The 21330-nt window shown below is 42.7% G+C and overlaps 1 protein-coding gene across 2 annotated transcripts; it reads right to left on the bottom strand.

Moving 5' to 3' along the window:
• Nucleotides 1–128: 128 nt before the first annotated feature.
• Nucleotides 129–21094, bottom strand: WDR35 (WD repeat domain 35). Of its 2 annotated transcripts, XM_053460659.1 has the most exons (28): nt 20960–21094; nt 19346–19463; nt 18738–18809; nt 18135–18227; nt 17548–17676; nt 17211–17344; nt 16707–16872; nt 16103–16248; nt 15384–15509; nt 14449–14634; nt 13045–13077; nt 12257–12317; nt 10465–10609; nt 10208–10277; nt 9915–9968; nt 9068–9177; nt 8272–8482; nt 8075–8155; nt 7842–7978; nt 6307–6510; nt 5764–5910; nt 5490–5622; nt 4594–4704; nt 4056–4220; nt 2145–2285; nt 1634–1790; nt 872–1112; nt 129–676 (listed from the first exon to the last, which is right to left on the bottom strand). In XM_053460659.1, exons 1-28 carry the CDS (start codon nt 20981–20983, stop codon nt 523–525), a joined length of 3549 nt encoding a protein of 1182 aa, XP_053316634.1. In that variant the 5' UTR covers nt 20984–21094; the 3' UTR covers nt 129–522. The 2 variants fall into 2 exon arrangements, with proteins under 2 accessions (XP_053316634.1, XP_053316635.1); XM_053460660.1 differs by lacking the exon at nt 20960–21094 and having other exon boundaries at nt 19346–19487.
• Between the last annotated feature and the right edge of the window lie 236 nt (nt 21095–21330).

Here is a 21330-nt window from a genome sequence, read left to right on the forward strand (position 1 = left end):
CCATATCCCCAGACAAAAGATGTTCTGTCTGCAAACACCTGGAGGGTAGGAGATGCTTGTCCCGGTCTATCCCAACGTGTAATCGGGGAAAAAGAAACAATCCATTTTACATAAATGCTTCATTTAATCGTAGATATACGGGACAAAACACTTCTTTTTATATAAATACACATCTTTTGGTCAATTTACAAACTAAAACAATAGTCATACAAAACGCAAAGACTTCACAAAAGCGATGCCTGTGTGGTCCGTGCGACGTATATAAAGTTGTTTGTGCGGACTTACGGACCCGTAATAAAGTGCCAGCTCCTGAAACGTTCTCCTTTGATGCTAAAAAAAAAAAAGTGATTTGCGATATAAAAATAAAGTTGCCACCAAAATGTTTGACTCGTACATTTTGATATTTGGGGACAGCACCTCTCTTTAGGATCTGTGTGAGTGTAAATACGGGATTAGCCGTAATGAAACGCGTTGGGAGCGGAGCCGGCGGATGTCGTGTAAAGGATGGGGAACGCTGGCGTTTTAGGCTATTGGCGTGTGGCAGAGGGGGCAGAAGCTGTAGGCCGCGATCTCTCGCTCCTGGGCGCAGTGCTTGCACACGCTGCACATCCAGAACTGGTACTCGGTGATGGGTCTTCCTGAAACGATGCACGTTGGGATTTTCCCTTCCCCGTTGCTGCTAAGAAAAAAAAAACAGAACACTTCCATTATACAATGTATATCAGCCATTGGTTAGAAACGTTCGGAAGCTGGGCAGCTGACTCTGGGAATTGATGACCAGGAGGTCTCCTGATGACTGCTGAGATTATCTGGAAGAAGTGACCATGGAACCCAGAACACGTCATCATCAATGTGATAATTGCACTCATACCCATCAGGGATGTTTTCAGGATCAGGCTTGACGTCATCCTTGGGACTGTGCTTGGTGAAGATCTCCAGAGCGAGATCTTCATACTGCTGCCTCTGGTCAGGGCCGACGGTCTCCAGCGACTCCAGCTTGATGAAGGCCTTGGAACACGTGCCGAAAGCTCTGTTAGCGCAGGCACAGAGAGCCAACAGGGAATAGATCTCTACCGCAGGAATAACGTCTTCGTAATCTCTCAGGTAAAGCGCTAGAAAGGGGAAGCAACGAATGCTTTCAAAACGAAGGCCGCTCGCAGCAGGTAGATGAACCATATCCCTTTACAATCGTTGGCAAGTGTTTGGCGAGACGCAAGCTCTTGGCTACTACTATTCTACAATATGACGGTTCTACTGGAAGAAATTTGGAATTCAAACAATATTTGATACTTTTTTTAATTAGGATCGAGTCCCTTGTGTATCTGGAATGGGTATTCTAGAGTCTAGGAATTGCCTCCGTCTACTCGTGTGGCATTGAGGACACAAGGTTACAAATTATCACACACACCATGGAATGACCGTACAGCCGTAGTGGGGGAAAAGTGTTGTTTCTATTAATTTATATATATATATATATATATATATATATATATATATATATATATATATATATATATATATATATATTGGCCTATATATATATATATATATATATATAAATTAATAGAAATAACACACATATATACACACACACACATATATATATATATATATATATATATATATATCTCACCAGTCCTCATGGCCACAGCCACGTAGCCTTCATAAAGCTTTCTCTGAGTTAACAAGAAGAAATGATAGGCTTCAGCTCCTCGCCAGGGATTGTCAATCATGCGGCTGTCTGACAGCGTGCTGTCCTCTTCCAACAAGCCGGCCAGGGCAGACGTAGCCTGAAAAACAGGAGATGGGTGCGGAATCATACATCATGTCCTCAGCAGCACATCCCTCGCACGTGGCCTAGGGGTTTTATTCCTAGAGCACCCTTAGGTTTTTGAACTTTTCAAGGAAATTCACAAATGATCAACAACTTAACCAGAGTCATTATACATACTGTATGGTGTCACATTTACAGTAGGACATCAGCTAATGGCACAATGGGGTGGTGAGGAACCCCTACGGGGGCAAATACGAAATCCAACGCATCTAATAAAACCTATAGGGCTTTTGTAAATACCCAGAAGTGGCCAATGCATAAGCCTTTCGGTAAACAGACCTCTCATGCTGGCGTGAAGTAGAATTCCTACCTCTGTTTGCTTCCCCTTGAGTTTCCCTTTCTGCGCGTTCTTCGTCTGCTCGTGGTGCTGTTCCACTAGCAAAGCCGCGAGAACGTAAAGCTTTTTCACCCTCATGGGTTTAGTTCTCTTTTTTGCTTCTTCTTCAGCTATCTGTAAAAAAAACAATGATATGGGGTTTCTGGTTTGATGTTTTTGACTAGAACGTAAAATCTGAACTAGCAGCAGTAGTACGGGGGGGGGGTTACAATCTACTTTGCCTTCACCCAGCTAACACACTTCAGACGTTTCATGTATCTTTCCTGTTATAAACCTTACAAGGCAGATTTTATTTTTTTAAATATAAAAAAAAAATCCAATCACCGCCAAGCGCATGGTTAAGGTTTGATTGATCTCACGCATGTGAAGTGGTCATGTGACTTGATCCCTTGGTTAGAAGGGGCAGATGCTAAATCTCATTTATTTGGGGGGAACACCCAACATTTTTTAATAGTATCAGAATCAGTTTTTACAAATATTGTGAAGTTTTCTGTATTTAAAACAGAGCTACATAAAGTTTTTTTACACAATCCACTGGACACACACCCTGACTGCGATAAACAATAAAATGACTTAAAACGTCTTAATTGCCCGAACACGGACAAACCGACACACAAAAGTCTATAGAGTAAAAGATTCCGTTGCACTTCAGTAGCAGCGAGCGTGGAACGGCAGCCTCCAGGTAACGGAAGTTTATAGGAACAGAACGAAAGCAAACCAACGTTTGTCCAGCACTAATCTGCATTCCCGTACAGATGTTGTCTCTGTAAGTCAAATTGTTATGTTACATACTATTTGTTGTGTCCTGTCCACCCGTTGTACAGCGCTACGGAATTTGATGGCGCTATATAAAACAATTAATAATAATAATAATTGTATTTAATGCTGAAAGACTTCCCGTTCAGTGTGTATGATGCTCACTAGATGGCAGCAACACATCAGAGGTGAAAGCGTTCATGTAATTCACCATCGGTGATCGGTGGGGTAAAACGCCTGGATTCTCCGCACAGATGTAGATTTCTGTCATCACATTCATTCAACTCAAGTTTTGATTTCCTGCTATTATCGACCCAAATGAACCGCAGCTTCAGAGGTTACATACGGATAGATTAACAACCAGATGCATGGAATACATTAAAGGTGTCTGAGCACGATTCCAATTACTAGTTCCCCTAGGTGATTAATAAATATAATTATATATATATATATATATATATAATCCATTTTTTAACACATTCACATATTAACACACTAACTCGCTTTAACACAATAGATTTATTCTCCTTGTTCATCTAACCCTGGGATCACCCCTAACAGTCTAGCACCATATGCTGTCACACATTAACAACATACACTAAATCACACATTATATATTTATAATATTGTGTATACTATAACGATAGTAACAGTAACATTCGCACAGTATACACTCACATGTGCTTACACCATACAGTTACACAGAGACCACGCAAAAACTCACACTCCATCACCATAGATTTATACACTAACACACACTCTAACACCATACACTTCCATTCTCTCCCATCATCGCTGCAGTTCACCCTTATCGCACGTGGAAGCCTGTATTCACTCCCACTCGTACTCTGCGTGCTGCTGCCACAGGGCCCATGGCACCTGTCTTAGCGTTCCCCTGATGCACAGTACGGTTTAATGAAACCAGATTCCAGTTCATGGGGTTTTTTTTTTTTTTTAACCATACAACCATATACCGGTAAGAGAAATAAAGAAATATCAGAGGGAGACCTAATACAATCGTCCGGCACTGATATTAGATTACTAGATTTAATAATGAGACAAAGAATGTTTGCGTTGGTCGGATATTTAGGTACATACATGTTAATCCCGCGACCCCGTTAAACGCACCTTGAACATGAGCTTGGCTGCGTCTAGGAAATGGTTGGCTTTGCGATAGAGCTCGATGGCGTCCAGGGTCTTACTCGTCTCCAGGAGGTGGGAGGCGTACTTGGCGAGCAGGGATCCGATTTCTTTCATATTGTGGTTTTTCGCCAGTTCCACAGCTTTATTCCACTGAAAATGGACAGAATCCATAGATGGTAAAGCAGTTGGAGAATGTCAAATGATTGCTAAGCACGGTCACTGCGTTACTCAGCATAGGAATTCTATGTGATGCAACGTATAGAGTTTTCATGTATTAAAAAAAGCACATAATCAAGAGCACAAAAAGGTTTAAATATGTAATTTAAACATGAGCCGTGTCATGCAGGAAGTTGCGTTTAAGTAGAGCAATATTTTTGATCTACACGTTGTGTCTAACTGCTTGAAAATGTATAGATCAAAACCTTGCCCTGACTGTCACTAGACATTCACTGATGCACAAGATCATGTGTGATAAGCACGTTTAATAAGTTAATTATAACGTTGCGTGTATATAATTTATTACCTGATTTAAATGCACGCAGGCATCTACTGCAGCTTTAGGCTGGTTGCACTTGAGAAAGGCGGCCACGGCCTGCTCACACATCCCCACGGTGAGAAACATATGCGCGATATCCTGCGCGATAAACAGAAATCCTATGACAACGGCCACCAATGAAAAATTATCAGCGGAGGTACGCTGGATTTAGTAGAAACACTATAGGTGTGCATCGGAGCGAATATAAACATGCAGGAGATGAGCAATCGGCTCCCCAAGGACTGATTAAGGGCCGAAATTCTATGTTTCTGGGTAAATTGGGATTACTCTTATTTAACGATCCGGGGACTTACTGCATCCATGTAAGAAGACACTCAATAATACCCACGGTGCGGCATCCCATCCCCACAAATCACATTTACTTGTACAAGCTTTACGCCTAACACTCTCAGCCATCATCCTAATCAACAACCTCTACAGAGGCCGTCCTCGCCTACTGCTTCACCTCCCTCTCAACCTCTTCTCCTTTTGTACAGTTTGTTATTGTCTGTGACTTTAAAATATTCCACTGATTGTAACAGCAGTGCGGAATCTGCTGGCGCTATATAAATAAATGCAATATAATGTTTATACTTCCCACTCAGTATTATCTTGTGAAATAATAGATAATGTGGAAGTTGCTTTTTTTGGCAGAGGAAGTTGACTTCAGTTATCAGAAGTGACAGCGGGTAATACACAGATATAGACACACGGCTCTGCTTAACCCAAGAGGAGACCAAATACCGATTAATGTTTGAGTCTTCTCATCAGGAGAAACGGGCAGACCAGATGGTGCCGAATGGGTCTGATCCATCTTCAGATTCTATGTTTCTAGATAGATCAGATTTACAGACGTTATCAAGAGACCCTCATGAACCACTTACAGGGAGTAACTTGTTGTTCTCAGGAAGAGAGTTGGCCAGAGTTTCAAGGCCATCATAATCCTCCAGCATGTAGTAGCACTCCGCCAGACGCTCCTGGTTCCTGCCTTGCACGTAGTACTGCACTGCATTCAGCCTGGGAATGAACCAAAGAAATGAAAGGCACTCGTTTATCTTTACTTGCCCCTGTAGCGTGTCACTAAAATACCTCCTGCCCTCCATCAATGTAACCCATTATGAACATCATTTACTGATAGGGGGCGGGGGGCTACCTTACCATTTCTGGCGGTCTGCAAAATAGTCGCCAATAGCGTTGTAAGCCTGCGCCAGCAGCGTGTCGTCCGAGTCGCCCGAGCCCGTCCTCAGCAGCTGCAGCACCCGGAACCAGTCGCCCAGCTTCATCCGCAGACCAATCGCCAGATCCCTGCAAACATTCATCATTATTATTATTTATCTGCCCAAAGGGGACAAAACACTAAACATGCATTATTAACCCATCTAGTCTCCCCATTATTCCCGATATAAAAACCTTACATCAGTCTTCTCTTTGATTTAGGACCGCCATAGGCCTACCCCATACATGTCTACATTCCCTCATCGTATTAACCTCTACCACTTCTGCCAGTCCGCAAGTCTTTGGTCTGTGCGTTTAAAAAAGGGCCAACTAGTTAAATGTGCAAAAGGAATCTCTCCACAATAACTACACATTACACAGGGCCAGCTCTTCCAGCAGAGGTTCACTGGGGAAGAACACCACAGGTAGCCCAGTTTCCCTCCCCACTCCGTTCCACAGTGTCCCTCCCCACCCTGTTTCACTTGCCTTCTGTCCATGTCTAGGTACATTCTCTCTGCTTCTTCGAACTTCCCGAAGTAGGCCGAGATCTCAGCTTGTTTCATGGATTCGCTCTGGAGGTTTCCCAGTCGCTTCACGAACTCGATGCCCTGGTAGTCCTTGCAGCGTACGAAGGCCTGCTCGGCGGTCGGGAGGTCCAGCTTTTGGAGAGCGGCTTCAGCCAGGAGGCGCCTGTTACAGATCAACATTTTCAACACTGTGCTACATAACAATATATATATATATATATATATATATATATATATATACACACACATACATATATATATATTATTTATTTATTTTGAAATGAGCCTAAAGCTAGTCTAGGAGCCTCTGCTATAGACTCAATGGCTAAGACTCTTTGGCTAAGACTGTATGGCTAAGACTCTATGGCTGCGGCATTTGCTTTAGATGGAAAGTGTTTATTCCTTGCTACAAAAAAAGACGCCTAGATTATTTGGGACATAAACGGGGGTCTGACAACCGCCGTCACGCCTGTGTTTCCGGTTACTGCTCATACACCTTAAAATTGTAAGTTATAACGTGTTGTACATCACTTTTCAACGATTCCTTTTACTTTTAAATGTTCAGCAGAGCTATGTTTTGGTTTCTTGAAGGATCCAGCAGACACTCGGCACGACCTACACCTCTATTCACCGGCACGCCGGGGTTAAAAGGAGTCGTCGGAACAGTAAGGGTTCTGTTGCATTATTTATTTTCACTAGCGTGTGTTCACGCTTCACACGGCTTCGCACGCCATTCCCTCTCTGCAGCCCAGACCTCCCGATAAACCCCGGGAAGCCCTCGCATTCCACACGGAGCTGCTGGAAGTCACACCGACAGCACAGATCTAGTCTGCAAGCCACAAGTATCATGATATATTCCCGTAACGCACTAAAAACACTCCCATAACTCACTCCTTTTATAATATATACCGGTCTCTTCAGGCTTCTTAGTAACAGTAACTGAATCCATTACACGAACGCGCCTGCAAAGTACAATCATCTAACCTTCACGATAAAGAATAACCTGTTTAATGGTTGAACCAGCTGGGATCTCATGTAACAGCAGATGACGGTAGGTGATGAATGGCCGTGTAAGCACACAACACGGGGTTAAATGCTGTAAATATACTAATGAAACACATTCTATGAAGAAAATACAAGCTTACGCCAGCAAGACACCCTTTTGTGGACTAAAATCGCCTGTGATCCTCGTTACTATTCTGACAGCGGGTCGTAAGGTGTGAAAGATCATCGGCCGATGTCTCTTTTTCTATATGTCAGGATACTTATATGCAGGACGTCTTAACGTTATCAGCTTTCATTGAGTCCACTTTGCCAGCCAGGTATCCCATGTGTAGTAAAGGCTAGCTTTGCCATCCCTTCAAGTCTTATATGGCATTAATGCTTATAATGCTTTCTCTCCCTTATTATTCATTGACACCTCACCCATCGTAGCGTCCATACATAAAATCCGCCATAAGATATCTCTGAAATAAACACAAAAGGTATAATTACCAAAGTCTGGGGTGAGGGTTATCCTCGATAAACTGAGAGGCGTCCTCGATTCCCACTTTCTCGATCAGCGCGCGGCTGTCTCTCAAGGAGCGGATCTCGAAGTTGATGACGTAGTCTTTGTTTGGGTGTTCGGGGTCCTGCAGCAAAGAAAAACCCAACCAAGGACTCAGCTCATGTTTTTGGGGGTAAAGTTTGGCATTTGTCGCCAATTAACAAAATGCAAAGATACCGACCTTTAGCAATTCATCCAGTAAGACGGATTTTATCTCAAGGTCTTCGAAATTGCAAATGTATCCAGACGTTTGAATCGGTTCCTGTGAACGATTGAAAACAGCGTTAGAAAAAACAACAAACACATAAAATATCTGAACTCAAGACCTTTTGCCCTTTCACGTTTACGTGCCAAATCGTAGCTCGCCCCCCTAGTTACCTCGGGATCCAAGTTTCTGAACACATACATCCTTGTCTTTTCCATCATTGCAAACAGGTCGGGATTGTCGTTGGCCCATTTTATGTCCCAGACGTCTTTCCGTTCGAACTTGAGCTGCTCTCCCATCGTTTGCTGACCTCTGTCGTCCGTGTATCGGGCCTCTAAGTCAACAAGAGTCAACACTCCGGAAATGTCTACGATGGCGAGACGGCTGCGGCCAGACGGTCACATTTTGGATGAGGAGAGGGGAAAAAACACAACATATACTGAAAGAGAACTTTGCAGATGTCATAAATTATTTTAATAAAAGCACCTCTGGCAGTAAAGCTGGTGTCTTGTGTTTATGTACAGATTGTAGTTGTTCTGGAGTTTGATGGCGCATGTGAACCGTTTGGCTCATTTAGTCTGCCCATTTTTCCTTCAATCCTTGGCCTTGACTTAGATTCAGGATAGTTTAATGCCCATGTTTAAATCCCCTCACTGTATTAACCCCTAACACTGCAGGGAAGCAGCAATTAGTGGCAAAATTAACATTATCTGATCGATCGTCTGTCTTTTTTCTCCCTGGCGGAATCACTTAACATCACTCAGCAGCCTCACGAAAGGGATGAGATCAGAGTTCTGATGACGCCTGCCATTGTATTAACATAAAGTGAGTATTGATGCACAGAGATCACTTACACGGCATTACACAGCTGTACCTGCCTTTACAGGACAATACAGAACCGCTTACAAAGAGCAGAAACATTTGTATTTATACAGAGGACATAAGACGGGTGATGCCCGGAGAACACACCTGGAATTGCAATTCAAACTCATCTGATACGCTCGGCAATGGAGATCGTACTTCTGCACCAAACCCGCGCTGGGTAAACTGTATCGATGAACCGTGCCAGATTCACGTGCCTTATGGAAGAAGAAAAAAGTGGAACCCGAGGACATCATTATTATCTTTTCTTTATACGGCGCCAACAATTTCCACAGCCCTTCTAACAGTCCGTACAGTTAGAGGGTCCGGCAAAACTAAAACCGACAGACTGTCCGTTACATCAGGGAAAGGGAACCCTGTTCTTACGCCACACCAAGCACCGCTTTCATGAAAACCTGCAATTTCATCCATAAAGTCATTACGGTTGGATTTGAATACAGAGCACACAGTCTACTTTTATCATCTGTTAGAGAGAACTTTAGCTGTAGAGGAGATCTCGGAGGTCCTGAAACCATATGTAATAGTCTCTTTTTACATAAGGTACCAAACCTTAACGCAGGACAGACAACCAAGGAAAATACAAAGGAGTTTCTGTATAAAGAGCAATCTTGGTGCAAGGTGGTGGCTGGCCGAATCACCAATAACATTAAAAATCAAGATTTACTATGGAGATTGCACATTATTAAATATAATAATATTATATATATATATATTCACCCCAAAATACAGCTCGGCTCGGCTCTGGTCCGTCACTACACCTGCGCTGCTACACATATTCTTAACCCTGGTCCGTATCAATGAAAAGGACCCTGGCCTGTTTGTTAAGATTAATGATGAGGAAGCGGGATCTAACTGTGGCTTTTTAATATTGAATAAAATGAAATTTAAATACTGCTAAGCGGGGGGGGGGGGTTACCTTCTCGCTACCACTTACCACGATTAAAACTTTATCCGATGCGGTGATGGAACAGATTGGATCTCTTGTTATCTGAAAAACAAAAGGATGAGCTCCAAAAAATGAGATGTCGCTACATTTAACCCTTTCTATAGGATCGAGATGGCAGTGTACTCTCTTTTGAAGGACTAGAAGTTTACCGCGATTATGCCTGGAGTGGGAGGTCCGCGGGATTTGGAAGAAGAACAAAGGATTTTATCTACTCGCTAAACATATTTTCTGTTTCTATCCACATAATCTGAAGGGGATTCTCTTTGTCGAGACGCACTTACTGCTACTGCTTTAGTATAATCAAGAGATCCTTCGGCAGACCCGGATGGAGTATCATCGATGTGGAATATCCTGGAAGACAGCATGAAGCCTCTGTGAGTTTAACCATTGCATTTATTCTAAAACACAGTAAATCTGTATCAGTCTTCTATAAAACTCCCTCATAAAGTCCTTTGAGAAGAGAACAGTACAAGGAGTTTACTATACAGCGCTGCGGAATGTGATGGCGCTATACAAATCAATCAGTAAAAGAAGTTACCTTTCTCGGCCCTCCTTCCTGGTCCGTGTAACCTGATTGATGTCCATCGCCGTAAGCTTCTTTGCCACCCGGTACTGCCAGATGTAGAAGGCCTCCTTAGATGCGGCTATCACATGGGTTTTGGTCATGGTCACAAACATTGGTACTGCAAACAAAAAAAATAATGAACATATCAAACAATCTACGTTCACAAGAGTTCATTTGAGGGTGTATAGGATAAGGTGAACGACCAGAGAACGCATGGGGGGTTTAAGGGCCTTTTTACTAGGAGTACGGTGTTCCCCCAATACTTTTAATGCAGCCACCAGGATTCTCCTTGATTTCTGGTGCCAACCCTCCCAACAAATTATACACAGATACGGATTTCTTTTCTTGTGTATAATCACATCGGTTAATTATATAATGATACCGATCCAAACAAACTGGAAAAAAACACAAACTCACAATAACATTATACACCGACAACCATCGACACAAACATGCTAACACAAAATACTAACATGCATACACTCTAACATACACTTACACACTCCAACAATGTACAGTGACACACACGCTAACCCCATACACACATGCACACACCTGCTAACCCCATATACCAATAAACACACACTCTATCACTAAATGTGCCATACAGTAACAGTTACACTTGCACATCGCACTCGCACATACATGGACACACTACCCAATAACACACGCTAACACATACCCAGCGATAAAGCTTAAAAGATCAGCTGGCAGCATGCAGGCTTTTTTTTTCTACAACCCAATAGCTTGTTTGGCTTGTAAGACGCATACGGTCAAACCCATCTCCTGGGCAGTAAGGCCCATGGGCCACTGTCAGCCAGCTTAAACGCCGGCTCCTGCGAGGTGTCCGGAGGGTCTAAGAAGATGCTGCGCATGGACCCATTGATCTGTATTGTGTAAAATGTACACAGGAGTTTCTGCTGCAGCCTCTTCTATTCATTACCATTACAGGTAAAGAATTCATATTAAAATACTGCCAAGGTACTTTAACACGCAGTCTTTGCCGTGGGGCTATATGGGGCACTAAACAATAATTATCTGTAGAAGCCATTGGGCCAGCGGCACGCGATCATGCAGAGTTCTTCGCTGCGTGTCAAGCATATAAACCCCTTTGCCTTTTAGGTAGCCGTATCCAACGTATCCTGACTTACACCAGGCGAGAGAGAAAAGCAAACACATCTATGTTTGCATTCCACCCTGGCACAAAGGCTTATTCTCTCTGTCCGGGAAGGATCTTCTGGAAGCGGCATCTCAAAGTTACAAAAAGGAATTTTGCAGAAGTGTAAAAGCGAGCGGCGGGGAACACATGGCTGTCTACTGCGCAGCGATGAAGGCTCCGCTTGTTATGTGCTGGAACTATAGGAGCCCTTTGGGTGTCGGAGAATGTACACAGGCCGGGTGTTTACCCTCTCAAAGCTGAAAGACCATAATAACATAGCGCATGAAAAGCGAAGGAAACGGACTACAGGTTCTGGATCACTGACTGCCATGTTTTTAATGGCTGGCGTGTGTTTTTAAGACCCATTAGAGTGCTTTAAGACAAGAAAGCCGACCATGTACTGTAATAGCGCAGGGCAGTATAGATGCTGTAGGTGTACCAGAGGGGTAGAGCCCTCATCTTGTTTTGGTCTTGCGTATGTACGTCATCCCATTAAGTTATTCATCGCCTTCTATTAATGTACTCGTCCACTTTGACAGAAGCTTTATGTAGTTTTATAACCGAAATATTGATCCTTATTTTATTACATGTTACAGTATTTCTTACCTATATCTATGTACTTTGAATCTAAGGGAGTTCCAATGGAATTGCACAAAACCAGAACATACTGAAAGAGAGAAGAAATCAATAAATAATGTATCAATGAAACATTTAGATGCATGCCAAGCAGACATACTCACTACATCTCTCTGCCACAATAAACGCTTATTCATTATTCATTCAGTATTCTATAAACTGTAGGTAAAAGCGTCTGCCGAGGAAGCCAAAAGTCTGCCTCACCCGGGGAATGTCTGATCTCCGTAAAAGACCTCACAGAAGGGCAGGTTCAATGGAAAAAATATTTTATCCTCGAACATAATACATGGCGCTATATACAGCGATGTAGGTTGGTGTTTATAGAAAACTGGTTTTAGCTTATTTTGTCCCAATAAACTCTCTTTATCTGCAGACCCGGAGGCCGCCATTGTTGTCAGCCATGGGATTTTGTGGGTGGATTTCCCGGCTCAAACACCACACTGAGCTGATGCTTTATGGCAATGCTAATGAAGTCTGCCCTCCATAGGATTCTATGAGTCAGAGTGTCTGACTGGGTTATTGAGACTGAGCCATTCTATTGTTTACGACAGACAGTATGATAAGGAGTCAGGGTGTTTATCTAGTAGATTGGTCTCAGATAACAGAGCAAGAACGCGTACAAATGGCTTACGTGCAGCTGCTTATATTAGTTAAAACTACTATTTTTTTTTACTTATTAAAGTAATATTTAACTAATAATATTTAGTGCTGCTCAAATTAGTCTTTATAGTATGCAGCAAAAAAACAAACTGATTTACCGTTGCTCCATTTGGCTCGCTTTCACCGTCTTCCTGTAAAGCAAAATAAATACAAGAACTAAAATAAATGCAATAGTTTTAGGCTTAATTCAAAACCAAGTATTTTATTCATCCAAACAAGCAGAATACAAGGTACGGTGAACTGCTACCCTCACGTGGGGGAAAAAAATTATTGTAATAAAACTAAATATTTGGGCTGACTGTCCCATTAAAGAGTCAGTATATATATATCTATCACACACATCTTATGTAAAAGAGTTGGGGCACATATATGTCTCAATCTACAATAAAGTTCAGTTTTACTTGAAATTACCGGAGGTTTAAAGTCCAGATCCCAGACTACTGACACTTATTCTCAAACATTGTTCGGGGCAGACACAGTTTAAGCTTTGCACATCATAATTACCGTATTTGCTCGATTATAAGACGACCCTGATTATAAGACGACCCCCCAAAATCTAAATATTAATTTAGGAAAAAAACAAAAAGCCTGAATATAAGACTACCCTATAGGAAAAAAAGTTTTACTAGTAAATATTAATTCATGTAAACAATATTTTCATATTTAATAAAAGCTATGATTGAGAAAAATATATATTTTTTTATTTCCTTTTTTTGCCAACCTGCCCCCCCAGTTATGCACATCTGCCCCCAGGGTTGCCACTCTGCCCCCAGAAATGCCTTATACCCCCTATTTGCCACTCTGCCCCATGATATGCCTTTTAATCCCCTATATGCCAGAGTGGCATATAGGGGGTTAAAAGGCATATCATGGGGCAGAGTGGCATATAGGGGGTTAAAAGGCATTTCTGGATATATATATATATAACTGCTAACAGCAATCACACCCCTATCAAGCCAAGGCAGCCAGTACATGCTGGAACCTAGGATGATAGGAGTGTGAGTACAGCCTCCCTATGCCATGCTACCACCACCACCCTTACACATCCATACTAACACACACTCATTCACAAACATTTAAATACTCATTCATTCCATTAATCACATATACACACACACGCTCAAACCCCCCAGCCCCCCACCCCCTTACCTGAACTGCTGATCTCTCACTCAAGACTTCTGCAGGGGCCCGCTGTGAGTGCAACTTCTCTGGCCCCGCCCCCAGAGGAAGGAGGGGGGAGGCAGAGTTTTGTGACACGCTGCTAGCTTCTTGTTCTCCTGCTGCTCGCGACCAAAGCCCGGTAAGTAGCATGGCCCCACCGGACATTTTGAGGTCTGATTAGTAGACGACCTCGATTATAAGACGAGGGGTATTTTTCAGAGCATTTGCTCTGAAAAAAACCTCGTCTTATAATCGAGCAAATACGGTATATGATGGTCCTACTGAAATAATGCAGATCTCTAGCAGAGTCGCGGTATAAAGAAATAAAAGGACTGACGTACCGGGTGATGATTTTCGTCGGCTTTGGTAGCTAAAGTGCAGAAATCTCCACAGGTGGAGACGGAAAGCAGACTCTTCACATACTTCACAAACTTCTCGTTGTTTTTAGTGTCCCAGAAGACCACGCAGTATTCTGGCCGATCCGGTCTCGTGTAAGCGTAGATCACAGTGTTGGAGCAATAGCCCCACTGCAGACAATATGTTACAATAACAGTTATACATTATACAGGTTTAACCCCGAAGAGGTGTCCACCAGTAAACGGGGATAAACCTGTAAAATAAATGACTTCTGCTTTTTCATTTTTAATTCACATGTAACCTATTTTTTCATATTTAATAAAGCATTTAGTTTTTTGGGTTTTTTTTGTCAAAATGCCCCACAGCATTTTATGTAATCTGCCCCACAGCATGCCACTATACCTCCCCTATATGCCACTCTGCCCCCCCTGATATGCCTTATACCCCCCCTACATGCCACTCTGCCTCCCTGATATGCCTTGCCGCTGGCCAGGACTTCCGCCAGGGCTTCTATGGTGGAGCACCGGAAGGTCCTGTCATCCCGGCGCTTTGGCGGAAGTATCAGGTAGCAGCAGAGGTCGTCTGTGTGCATGGCGCAGAAGTCCAGCGGCTGCCGGAGAGGAGGATGCTCTATTTGAGGTCCGATTGATTATAACACAACCTTGAATATAAGACGAGGGGTATTTTTCAGAGCACTTGCTCTGAAAAAACCCTTGTATTATAATCGAGCAAATACGGTATGTTAATGTTCATCTCAAGAAGCCTCACTGCTAAAAATCCAAACTGTGAGAACCATTCCACATATGTATGGTTATATACACCTTTATTTAAATACATCTACCAGTAATTGTAGTTCCAGTGCTGGCTAAGATCCTGTGACATGCTATTCACAACACACAAACAGGTTCTTCATACCTACCTTGTAATCGGGTCTGATGTTGGCAAAGTATATGAATGAATCCACCGCCAAGCCAATCCTCAACCCGCCACCTTCCCAAGAAACTGCTGCCATTTGCTTTCCAGGGACCTTCAATGTACGCAGGTGCTGGGGGAGCGCATTGGAATTAGTGAAGAGACAGGTTCACATATAAAATCAATATTAAATCACATATAAAATCAACTCAACTACTCTTTACTCGACTGATACACATTTATACTGACCACATTTATACTTCCTCCACACTGACTCAAACAGACAAACTTTCAGCCATAATAAATATAAACACACACACCACTCTCAGGCACACACACCACTCTTGACAAGTTCACAGAGGAGACATGCTACTAGCTACTACCAGGTATCGGGAGGTGAGACAACCGATCACTCTCCAATCGATACTGTTTAAGGTCAGCCGTGTGTAAGGCTGAGATTGGAGAAATTGCTGCAGGATTCCCATAGATGAGACACAAATGAGGCGCACATTATTATGCTTATACTGTGCATTTTTCATCACTTCTTCCCCAAAACGTCATTTTCTTGTCAAAAACACTTCAGTGAGTACAGTGTGAGATGTGCATTTGTATACATTCTGATGCGTTCATTCATTTATATCTGATTCCTACCACATGGTTTTAGATTTTTCTTTTTTGGGCGGAAATGGAACCACAAAGAAAGTCATTATTATTACATTTCAATACCTCTCCAAAAGGTGTATAGAACTGCACAATATTGACTTCCTTGTCTTCAGAAGTGGCCCTCTGGGACCCTGCCACAGCCAGCACACTCCCACAGTGGTTCCACTGGATGCTGACGACATTCATTCCAGTGTCTATTAGGACAGGGTCTGCAAATTAAAACATAATAGAGCTTTGTTTTAGGGGGGGGGGAGTTGTAATACCCCATTGGCGTTCACATGTCAAATTCCTATAAAACCTTAAATATAGAACATTCCAAAACCCCATCTCTTTATGTACCGACACACTCTAAACACTGCAAGACTACAAAGTGGAGCAATCAGACGTCTGTAACCCTACACCAAAACACACTTTTCTTTTACTTCCAGATGTGCGAATGAATGAGAATCACACTAACACGTGAAGAATTACTTTACTCTAACGCGGTCAACTTGTAGGAGTTTCTGTAAAGAAAAGATCCACTTCTAATGAATTCAAAGGCCAAGGTTGACTATGTTTGAGAGACTACAATAACAGCATCTAAATTGAACAGAAACGGCTGTGAATATGGATGATGTGTGGTGTTTCACATTACAGCAGCTGGGTGGGGTATTCACAATGTACTTACTTTCATCGTTCTCGTGTCTCATGATTTGGCATCTCCCATTATCAAAACAGATGGCGAGACAGGGGCAATCTGGTTCCACATAACCTTTGGTGCCTGGGTACCAGTGCATGCCGGCAATACTGAGCGCCCCGGTCACATTGACTAAACAGCTCAGGGTCATTTTCACCTTAATCAAAGAAATCAATTACAACCAAAGAAGAAGAAGAAGAACCAAGAAGACAGCACACGAGGAGTACTGTACAGGTGAGCAACGCCACCATGATACTGTACATTAAACAAAGCAGATTCACAAATATTTCCCCCAGGTGAACAAGGTACCCCTTGTGAACGTTATATCGATTGCCTGAGGCGTTTCAGGACAGGAGCCCCTAAAACACCAGATGTTACTAGGATTTTTCCCAAATTAAGCTGGAAAGGGGTGGATTTTCTGGACAAGTCAACATGATTTCTAATTAAGATATCTATAATTGTGATTCACCTGTCGTAAAACTCTACATAACTTACAATAAAATTTCCCTGGTTGTCGTACAGATGTATTTCGCCATTGGCCATCCCGAAGAGGAGGATTTTGCTGTCCGGGGACCACGCGACGTGGCACAACTGTATGCCTTTCAGTTCTTTGCCCCAAATCCGATTCCCTATGGAGGGAACAGTTACCCATTATTATATTACCTCCCTTCATTAGATAATTCCATAGCGCTGTAACAGCAGGGGAGAGTGAAAAGAAACAGTAACTTTACAATATATGAAATCAGAGTTAACACATTAAGACATTCTGGGGAGTGGCGTTACAATGCATGATGAGTGCAAATTGCAATAATTCAAAATAAAAAGTTCTCACCGTCCACTGAGCCCACAATGACTGCTCCGTCTTCATATACGATACAGATCTTCTGCCCGTCGGCATTCCAGCTCATGCTGCGCACTACAGACTTATTTCTGTTATTAATCATCTCTTCGTACCACGACCCTGTATAAAAGAGGAGTTGTGAACACACGGCCTGGGATGCCCAGAGCCATGAACATTTGCATATAGAGGTTTTCCAGGCTAGGCATAGTCCTCCATTACGTATATAGGCAGGTTACAAGGGAGATTTCTGATCTCCCCAATCTGCCCCATATGCACAGCACAGGGGCTGCTGCCCCCTGAACTGCCACCCTAGTTGGAAGAATACACGACTGATGATTATGTCCTAAAAGAAATGTAACAATACGTCTTAAGGTTTTTGCATTGCAGGGTACAAGTTATAGGTACATGGGGGTTTTTTTATCCTTTTTAACTAAAAAAAAAAAAAAAGCCATAAAAAGGTTCACCGTTCCTCCTGAAACGGATATACATTCCAGAAGAAGAATCCAATAGGAATCCTTTATCGGAGAGCAAGACGTTTAAATACAAGCAAAACCATACTAACGGTATTCCCACAGTACCTTTATACAGCATCCACACAATGATAAGTCCATTCTGGTCACTAGTGGTTAATTTCTGAAAATGTTCGTTCCACGTCACTACCTGCACAGAGCCTGCAACGCCAAACCACAGACAATTCATTTCAATGTCAACGACGAATCTGTCCTTCTCGCTTCTTATTTGATCATTTAACCCAATTCTGTCATCAGGTAAGGCTCACCTCGCTATATATTATATATATATTTATTTAAATGTATTGACTTTGTGTTCTTCAGAACTAAAGATCCTGGGACCGTGTATAAAAAATAATTTTGGTGCAACGTGGTCTTCTCCCTATAGCGACCAATAAGGCCACTTCTAAATATGTGTTTACAGAAGTGTATTTTAGGTTGCAATGACCAGTTATACCAAGTTCACTGTCAATACAGATATGGAAACCGTCGCTTTAATATTATTTTACACATACAAAATTAAAAACGCTATTCGCCAAAATAATGAGACCGGCACAGAAGAGGTGATTACTTCGAGCCCTTCTGTACATACCGATGAATTGTACAAGAGAGAAATGAGATGAACACACATCACGGCTCGGCTACAGTTTAATATTTACACAAACTTCTCACCGCTGTGTCCTTCGAGAGTCTGATTCATGGAAAGATTGCTAGGAGCCGCAAGGCCTTTTAACTTTGCATCATCTGGAAAAGAGGACATCATGTAAGGGTGGGAAGCACGAAGAGGCGGACGGAACATTTTTAGGCTTAGGACCCACCTGAACGAGCACGGTCTCAGCGGACAGGAAAAACAGCCGTCAGTCCCATCTGATTGCAGGTAAGAACAGTTCTGCTTATCTAATCTGCCCGCATTTCCCCGCAATGAAAACCGTAAACCTTATCTAGTACTTGGTCTTGTCTTATATTGAAGATCGCCATATGCCTGTCCCATACGAGTTTAGGTTCGGTCTCTGTATTATTCTGCCTACATTAAGCCTCTGAATATAGTGATCTTGTACCGCTCCCATGATGAGCATTATAGGAATTGTAGTTCTACAGCAACAGATTAACAATATTTAGAGGACTTCTGAAATTAAGATTCAGATTACTGACACGTAGTCCATCTCGTGTAGATTTTATTCATGGTATTCTGCACAGGAGAGAAGAAGAAGCTACCGCCTTCCGGAGCCTCCTCCAAACGGCACTAAGCAAGCGCAACCAATTTATTTACCTTTACTCACCTGTTTGCATTTCTAATTTTAAAACCTTCAGTAAACCCGACTCCCCTCCGCAGGCGATGTATCCTTGGTCTTTGTTCCAGGATATGCATTTCAGCCTCATATTGTTTGGAATAGCAATCTGATTAGAAAGAAAGAAATACATTTTTAGTTATTCTCTTATAAATATCCATTCATTAATGGAAACATAAAATGAAGGTACTATGTACATCTTGTACTCAGTTTTGTCCATCAGAAGCAAATATATATATATATATACATACACTCACTGGCCACTTTATTAGGTAACCTGTTCAATTGCTTGTTAACACAAGTAGCTAATCAGCCAATCACATGGCAGCAGCTCAACGCATTTAGGCATGTAGACGTGGTCAAGAGAACTTGCTGAAGTTCAAACTGAGCATCAGAATGGGGAAGAAATGGGATTTAAGTGACTTTGAATGCAGCATGTTGGTTGTTGGTGCCAGATGGGCTGGTTGAGTATTTCAGAAACTGCTGATCTGCTGGGATTTTCACGCACAACCATCTCTGGCATTTACAGGGAATGGTCCGCAAAAGAGAAAATATCTAGTGAGCTAAGCTAAGAACAGGAGACTGAGGCTACAATTCGCACAGAATCACCAAAATTGGACAATGGAAGACTGGAAGAACGTCGTCTGGTCTGATGAATCTCGATTCCAGCTGCGACATTCAGATGGCAGGGTCAGACTTTGGCATAAACAACATGAAAGCATGGATCCATCCAGCCCTGTATCAACGGTACAGGCTGATGGTGTGGGGGACATTTTCTTGGCACACTTTGGGCCCCTTACTACCAACCGAGCATCATTTAAACACGATAGCCTGAGTATTGTTGCTGACCATGTCCATCCCTTTTATGACCACAGTGTACCCATCTTCTGAAGGCTACTTCCAGCAGGATAATGCACCATGTCACAAAACTCACATCATCTCACAGTGAGTTTCACTGAACTCCAGTGGCCTCCACAGTCGCCAGATCTCAATCCAATAGAGCTCCTTTGGGATGCGGTGGAACGGGAGATTCGTATAAGTCGACAAATTTGCAGCGACTGCTAATGCCATCATGTCCATATGGAGGAATGTTTCCAGCACCTTGTAGAAAGTCTGCCACGAAGAATGAAGGCAACAGGGGGTCCAACCCAGTACTAGCAAGATGTACCTATATAGTGGCCAGTGAGTGTATAGATGATGATGATCCACATATGGTTAACTCTATCATTTAACCAGTAGGAACAACATATGGAAAGTCAGTACCGATAGATTCCTTTTCTTTACCACCAGAGTAACTTTAAAGTTATAAACATGCATGTTTTCCAGTGAGGTCTCCAACACTCGCCTCTCAATACATGCATGTGATTTACGAAACGTCATGTGTGTACAACCAGGATCTACAGATGTTTGTGTTATAGCTCCATGGCACAGCTGGTGGCCCATTCTTAAGCAATGCCATCAGGTTCAGTACCTGGAAAACACTACATGCTGATGTATCTGGGAGATCAATACGGTTAGAAAACAGCTACACCCCAAAAAATAAATCAGATACCCCAATGGTTCCTTCAGTCAGCCACCATACAGCCATCCCCCGCCGGCACCCACCTTCTTGCTCAAGTAAATAAACATGTCTGCTGGTTCCGGACCGGCCCGGTCACCGAATTTTCCTCCCTAACAGTGATGGACACAGGGCGGTTATACCCGTGGATGTAACCAAGATGCAGAGTCCTCCCGTCACTAGGTAACCAAGTCTCCCGGAAAGAGAGCAATCTCAGTACTTCCGGCGTGCAGCAAGCCCTACCTCGGGAAAGCCAGGTTGCAGGCGTCGCCATTTTTGTTACTGGCAGATACATTACAGCGCTTGGGGACATACATTTCTTTTAGAAACTATACTATCCGACACATTTGTATCTATATAGTGAGAAGCCTACGAATAGGCTTAACGCAATGTTATTATAAGACGTGTCTGTATTGTA

The sequence above is a fragment of the Spea bombifrons genome, chromosome 3, assembly GCF_027358695.1.
Source record: "Spea bombifrons isolate aSpeBom1 chromosome 3, aSpeBom1.2.pri, whole genome shotgun sequence".
Classification (NCBI taxonomy): domain Eukaryota; kingdom Metazoa; phylum Chordata; class Amphibia; order Anura; family Pelobatidae; genus Spea; species Spea bombifrons.

What these genes read in the sequence shown, in the direction of transcription:
- WDR35 (XM_053460659.1), bottom strand. Translation starts at nt 20,983, where the DNA reads ATGTTTATTTACTTGAGCAAGAAG. An exon ending in TTCAAAGTACATAGATATAG is followed by an intron (nt 10,610 to 12,256) that starts GTAAGAAATACT and finishes TTTTGTTTGCAG; the next exon opens with TACCAATGTTTGTGACCATG. An exon ending in TTTGCAGACCGCCAGAAATG is followed by an intron (nt 5,623 to 5,763) that starts GTAAGGTAGCCC and finishes GTTCATTCCCAG; the next exon opens with GCTGAATGCAGTGCAGTACT.